The 7,578-nt window shown below is 43.7% G+C and overlaps 1 protein-coding gene across 1 annotated transcript in view; it reads left to right on the top strand.

Annotated features, from left to right (window-relative positions):
- Positions 1-2,153: 2,153 nt before the first annotated feature.
- Positions 2,154-7,578, top strand: part of LOC129708379 (protein phosphatase 1 regulatory subunit 7-like) — a 77,974-nt gene continuing 72,549 nt past the window's right edge. The window contains exon 1 of the mRNA XM_055654076.1: positions 2,154-2,431. Coding sequence (XP_055510051.1) covers positions 2,169-2,431 — 263 coding nt within the window. The 5' untranslated portion in view covers positions 2,154-2,168. The remainder of the gene's footprint in view (positions 2,432-7,578) is intronic.

The following is a 7,578-nucleotide window of genomic DNA, read 5'->3' as shown; positions in this document are numbered from 1 at the left end:
CATATTGTTGGAGACAACATAGAAAATGTCAGCATTAACCTAAAGAAGGAGAGGAGCTCACATAAAGAGAAGTCTATGGAGCAAAGGAAATAGACGTTTCGGGCCGAAACCCTTCTTCAGAAGCAGGGTTTCGGCCCGAAACATTGCCTATTTCCTTTGCTCCATAGATGCTGCTGCACCCGCTGAGTTTCTCCAGCACTTTTGTCTCCCTTCGATTTTCGAGCATATGCAGTTCCTTCTTAAACATAAAGAGAAGTCTGTCAGTTTTATTGTAATATTGAACAGAAAATTATGATGGCTGATAAGCTCCTAAAATCTAACCTGGATGTATATCTTTGTTTGAAGAAACTGGATTGACATCATATCCACTGTGCTTTAACAATTTTGTATCAGCTGTAAGAAGGTAAAAAATGCACATACATGAATAATTCAAACCTGAATTCTTTCACACCACTCCTTTTACACCCACTTAAAAAAAATACTTGCTTGCTATAACTTGGAACAGTCTCTGGCATTTCAATCAACTGACAATACTTTATGTGTAGATTTATGCATGTCTCTCATTTCACATTGTTTATAGTTGTCTATGTGGATAACCTACAGCATGAAATATAGATTTTATTAAAGTTACTTTAGAAACGATGTATAAAGAAGCAGCAACCGTAGAAATTAATAGATCCCTGATTGACAAATAGGTTCATGTTCAACCGATGGCTTGGCTGGCTTATCACCTTTCCATGAACGATGCATTAAAGTATTTTCTGGTATTGTTCTATCCATCTTTAAAATGTCAGTATTTTTTAAAATACCCAATGACGGCCTTCACAGCCTTCTGTGGAAATGAATTCCACAAATTCACCACTGTCTGCCTAAGGAAGTTCCTCCTCCTCCTCCATTATAAAGATATATCTTTTTATCCCGAGGCTGTGCCCTCTGAGACTTTCCCACTAGTGGCAACATCCTCTCTACATCCACTCTACCTAGACCTTTCATTATTCAGTATGTTTCAATGAGATCCCCCTCCACCTTCTAAACTCCAGCGAGTACAGGCCGACAGCCGTCAAAATCTTCACACACTGTACATTAACCTAATCACCCCCGGTTTCATCCTTCCTCAGAAGTTTCCCCAAAACAGCTCACAATATTCAAAATGTGGTCTGACCATCGTCATATCAAGCCTCAGCATTTCATGTGTGCGAAGGATCTGCAGCTGCCGACTTAAACAGAAGATAGACACAAAATGCTGGAGCAACTCAGCAGGACAGGCAACATCTCTGGAGAGAAGGAATGGGCTCTTATTCAGACCCGAAACGTCACCCATTCCTTCTCTTCAGAGATGACCCTTCTTCAGGCTGAGCGCCGGGGGAAAGGGAAACGAGAGATATAGATGGTGATGTAGAGAGATATAGAACAAATCAATGAAAGATATGCAAAAAGTATCAATGATTATTTTTACTTAACTTTTTTGCAGTTTTCTTTCAGGAATGGGTGACATTTTGGGTTGAGACCCTCGTTCAGACTGCATTACTTTGTATCCAGACACCAATGGTGAGTAGAGTATTTGCATCCCTTTGCTATATTTAGGAGGGAGTTAGATGTGGCCCTTGTGTCTAAAGGGATCAGGGGGAGAGAAGGCAGGCAGAGGATACTGAGTTGGATTATCAGCCATGATCATATTGAATGGCGGTGCAGGCTCGAAGGGCCGAATGGCCTACTCCTGCACCTATTTTCTATGTTTCTATGAATCCAGACAATAATGGTGCGCAGAGCATCTGCATCCCTTTGTACCCAGACACTAATAGTGAGCAGGGTATCAATAACCCATTGTACCTAGATACTAATAGTGAGTAGAGTATCTGCATCCCTTTGTACCCAGACACTAATAGTGAGCAGGGTATCAATATCCCATTGTACCTAGATACTAATAGTGAGTAGAGTATCTGCATCCCTTTGTACCCAGACATTAATAGTGAGCAGGGTATCAGTATCCCATTGTACCCAGACACTAATAGTGAGCAGGGTATCAATATCCCATTGTACCTAGATACTAATAGTGAGCAGGGTATCAGTATCCCATTGTACCCAGACACTAATAGTGAGCAGAGTATCTGCAAGCCATTGTATCAGTTTGGGAAGTTAACACATTGCGACCCTACATTCTGCAAGGGATGCTTATCACCGTCTTTGCTAATCACACGCGTGCGCACGTTGCCCCAAAGGCGGAGCAGCTTCCCATCATGCTCGGCGGGAGTTGCGGACGGCGCGCGTCTGTTGCCAGGCAACGGCGCCAGGGACCGGAGCCCACCCGCTCGCCGCCGCCGGATCCAGGCACAACCAACGATACTGGAGCAAGATCTATGATCTTTGGGCACAACGCTCCGTCTCGGGCAGCAATGGCGAAGAGTCAAGTTGGAGCCGCGTCCTCAGTGGAGTAAGGCAATCGAAATTCGGAACCCGTATATTGGGCAGTGGGGAAGAGCAGTGGAATTCGGTGGGATAGGGTCGAGGGCCAATACTGTGTCTTGATGGATGGTATGGGGTGGAGTGGGCTGGAGGGCAAATGCTGTGTCCAGGATCGTATGATGTGGATTGAGTGTGTTGGGGTGCCAGTACTGTATCTAGATGGATGGTATGATGTGGGTGAAGTGTGTTTCAAAGGTTTCAAAGGTATTTTATTAGCACATGTACCAATTAAGGTACAGTGATATGCGAATTACCATACAAAAAAAAGCACAAGACACACAAATACATAAAAATTAACATAAACATCCACCATAGTGGATTCACCACATTCCTCACTGTGATGGAAGGCAAAGAAGTCCAACCTTCTTCCTCTTTATTCTCCCGCGGTCGGGGCAGTCGAACTATCCGTCGGGACGATCAAAGCTCTCTCAGCCAGCGGTCGAAGCTCCCGCATCGGGCGGTCAAAACTCCTGCGGCTTGGAGTTCCCAATGTCTCTGACCAGAGACCGCGGGCTTCGTGAATTTAAGTCTACAAGCACCCACCCTGGCAAAGGGATCACGGGCTCCACGATGTTAAAGTCCCGCAGTGGAGCTCTCGAAATCGGCCTCTTGCAAAGAGGCCGCCAACTCCTCGATGTTAGGCCACAGTGTGGACGAACATATGAAACGGAAAGAAATTGCATCTCCTTCGAGGTAAGAGATTAGAAAAAGTTTCTCCTGACTACCTCCCCATAAAACAAGCTAAAGAACACTAAAAACATACATTTAACACATACTATTAAAAACACGGCAGACAGACTCTTGGTGAGGTAGCCATTGGAGTGCTTGTACCGTGTTTAGGTGGATGTATGTATGGAGTGGGTTGGGGGGCCAATACCGTATGTAGGTAGATGGTATGGGATGAGGTGGGGTGGAGTGTCAATACCGTGTCTGGATGGATGGCTGGGATGTGTTTAACCTTGTGTCTGGGTAAATGGGGTTGCTTGGAGTGCCCATCTGTGCCTGGGTGGTGGGGTGAGCAGAGGTGGAGTGGCAATACTCTGGACGGGGTGTGCTGGAGTGTCAACATTATGCCTGGGTTGATGGGATAGGTTGGTGCCCAGACTGTGCCTGGTTGGGGGGCTGCCTAATACTCAGATAAAATGGAATTGCCAGAACAGTACATGGCAGGAATGGAGTACCATTAATGTGCAAGTGAGATGGTGTTTGATCTTGTGCCTGGGGAGACATGGGACAATACTTTGCCGGGCTGATTCCAATATTGAGCCCAACTGGAGTGGAGAAAGGATTGTGCTAATGGGAAGTAGGGTGTGCAGCGTCCGTACCACAACCATTTGAGGGAGTGATGGTGAGCCCACAGCATATCTGGATAGGCCCAGTATTGTAGCCAGGTTGGAATGGTAGTTTATTGGTGGATTTATTATTAACAAATTAGGTAAGCCAAATGCCATGCTTGGATGAGACATATTGTACCTGCATAGGAAGTGGGCTTGATAATAAGTGGAAATTTGAATAGGCTAGACCACGACTATACCCGGATTCGCACAGTAGGCCTAATGTTGCGCCTGTTATCTGATAGGACTAACATAACATCTGGTTGAAAGTCAGCTCCATACTGGTTGTTCATGGGCTATACACATGGTTTGGATGAAGTACCGTTATGGGGGGGTATAATTTGGGCCCAGTACAGTATGGGTTTGTGTTAACCCAATACTGTACTTGGTGTTGTGGGATAATGGTTGGATTTAACACTGTAACCAATCACGCTCTGCTCAGTACTGCATTTGGATGGGTAGATGAGCAGGGGCCACAGCATGTCCAGGTCAAAGTGGAGGATGGGGCCAATACTGGGATTGTTAAAAGGAATCTTTAGTTAGCAAGACGGTTCTAGGGTGGGTGCGTAGCTCATTTTATGGACCTGTGTTTGGAGCGTAGTTAAAACATAAAAGAAGCAAGAGTGGGTCATTAGATTCCTTGAGCCTGTGCAATCACGCTGTAAGATCATGGCCCGGTTCATACCTCAGGTTTTGTTGGTTGTCATTTGTTCTTGAGTAAAACCATGACCACTAGTCTATGGTGATGCAGTATGTTCGGAGATGATCCATTGGTAGATAATTAGACCAATATGGGCTTAAAAATTCCTTCCACACTGTTAACAGAGGTGTACAGCTGCTGTACTTTCATTTAATTTAAGTTTAGAGATACAGCGTGGAAACAGACCTTCAGCTCACCGAGTCCACGCCAACCCGTACACTAGTTTTATGTTATCCCACTTACTCATCCTACATACTAGGGGCAATTTACAGAAGTCAATTAACCTACAAACCTGCACCACTTTGGACTGTGGAAGGAAGCCAGAGTACCCGGCGAAAACCCATGTGGTCACAGGCATAACGTGCAGACTCTGCACAAACAGCACCCATATTCAGGATCAAACCGAGGTCTCTGGCGCTGTGAGGCAGCAACTCTATTACTGTGCCACTGTAGCGCCCTGATTTCTTGATTCTAGTTCTTGATTGATAAGATTCTCTTTTCTACTTTATTTCCTCCAGTCTAGTTTCCTCATGTTAGCATGCACCAGTTTATATGTGGGGTTCGCTAAACAGCTTATTACTCTACTCACAGCGGTGTGTGTCAAATGTTGAAACTCTTCAGAGATGTTCTCGGATAATCTCTGAATCTGTTTCTTTCCACCCCATGATCGTTTACCCTCAGTCAGCTCTCCAAAAAGTAGCCGCCTCAGTATTTTGCCATCAGTCATTTTCCAGACTTGTCTTGCCCACCTGATCTGTGATTTTTTCAGTAATGTGTAGATGCAGGGGAGGTTTGGCTGAATCAGAATCTGTGTTTCTGGCATCCTGCCTTGCCACATGCTGTGAAGCATTCTGTACAGACAGGTTGTAAGGAAGTGGTTAACCTGTCTGGTATGTCTGCTGTATATTTGCCATGTCTCGCAATCATGTAGAAAGATGAGTATGACAACAGCACAATATCATCTTGGTCTTTAGGCTGATTCCTCTTTGTTCCCACACTTTACTTCTCGGTCTTCCAAAAGATAGATAGATATAGATAGATATGCCATTTATTGTCACTATACATGTACAATGAGATTAAAAGCAGCTCGTACTCAGTGCATACATATAATTTAGTACAAAAAACAAGAAACAGAAAACAAAACAAAAGGGGGAGGGGGGGGGGAGGATAGGTGCACAATTCTGCGGCGCTATATACATATCTATAAAGGCAAAATGGTGAAGGATGAATAGGTAGTATTCTTAGGCAGATGTTTAAAGACTATATTAAATATTTTTTTTTAAATTAAAAAATATTAAAAATTACAGTTACAATACACATTACAGTTCCAAATTTCAGTACGTGGATAGAATAGATGGAAGTCCGGGTGTTGGGCTGTGAAGTCAGTGCATGTGTGAATTAAGAGTAGTTATGACTTTCGGAAAACAACTATTCCTGAGTCTATTTGTCCTAGATTTGATGCATCTATAGCGCCTTCCAGAAGGCAGCAGGTCGAACAGTCCAAACGCAGGATGGGAGCTGTCCTTGATGATATTCTTTGCCCTGCTAAGGCAGCGGGAGGTGTAAATATCCATCAGGGAGGGGAGAGGGCAACCAATGATCTTCTGTGCTGTCCTAGTTACCCTCTGAAGCCTCTCCCTGTCTGCCATGGTGCAGCTGCCGTACCATGCTGTAATGCAGTATGTCAGCAGGCTCTCGATGGACGAACGGTAGAAGGTCAGCAGCAGGTTAGAGTCCAGGTTGTGTTTCCTCAGGAAGTGCAGCCGCTGCTGAGCCTTCTTGATGACCACTGAGTTTTCAGAGATAGCAGAGTTTTCTATCATTTCTTTGACTTCATCATCCGTGGTGATTGATGTTGTGGGACAAGGTTCATGAACTTGTTCACTACTAAAAAACCTCTGACCATTCACAAAGCTGTTTGGTTCTGTATACAAGATGTCTGGTATTGGTTGGGGTTAGTTTAGTTTCCGAGCAACAGTGATGAGATAGAGTTTACATTGAGGGCACAGTTTTCATAAAGAGGAAGTCCCTTAATGAGGTTTCTCATATTTTGGTTTTGGTTGAGTCTCCTTGGGTTAAAAAGAGCACCGCCAGTCTTGTTTCTAAGGTTCATTACATCTTCTTAATCAGGGTAGGTATCAGACAGCATTGCAGAGAACATCATATTAAACTGTATGTCGGCAAGCACATCACCTTGTTGCGCCTCACTGATGACTAGGAACGGGTCTGCAGACATTCTGTTATCCATTACTCTGGTCATCATACTGTTGAGGAATTGTCAGACAATTGACATGAACTTTTCGGTGCAGCCATCCTTTGCCATGATATTCCATTAGCCCTCATGACAAAGAGTGTTGAAAGCTTCTGTGGGATCGACAAAGATGGTGAACAAGTTGAAGTTTTATTTTTGTTACTTATCTTGGAGTTTTCTTGTTGTGAAGAGCATGTCTACTGTACCAACACTTTATTTAAAGCTTGCAGAGGATCTCCAGAGATGTTGCCTGACCTGCTGAGCCAATTCTGCACTTTGTGTCTTTTTTACGTAAATCAGCATCTGCAGTTCCTTTCCTCTATATAAAACCCACATTTGTTTTGTGGAGTAAGGAACTGCAGATGCTGGAAGTAGGTCTCCCTCAATGTGAGTGATCAGCCTATTTAACAGGATGCTAATAAGAATTTTACTAGTGATAAAAAGTAAAGAATTGTCTCTGATTATCACAGACGTTATGGTTCTTATGCTTGTATAGATGGGTAATTGAAGCATCCATAAAGTCCTGGATTGCTATTAATATGCAACATTGTAAAGGATAATTATGGATATGTTCAAGGATCCAGTGGAGTCAAAGGAACTAAGGTTGAAAGTGAAGCAGTAGAATTATAATGGATGGAGCTGCACAACAATAAAGGGCAGAAAATGTTCAAGGAAGAGATCCATAGGTCTCCAAACATAGTAGTATTGTCGGCCAATGTATAAAACAAGATATTTGGGGTACATGCAATAGGATAAAAGCATAATCATGGAGAATTTTAACCTACATGTTGAATTAGCAGTTGTGGTGTGAGGAATATATGTGTAAAAGA

Source organism: Leucoraja erinacea, chromosome 23 (assembly GCF_028641065.1).
Source record: "Leucoraja erinacea ecotype New England chromosome 23, Leri_hhj_1, whole genome shotgun sequence".
In the NCBI taxonomy this organism is placed as follows: domain Eukaryota; kingdom Metazoa; phylum Chordata; class Chondrichthyes; order Rajiformes; family Rajidae; genus Leucoraja; species Leucoraja erinaceus.
The sequence above is the reverse complement of the archived record's forward strand: the minus strand, read 5'-3'. Positions and strand labels throughout refer to the sequence as shown.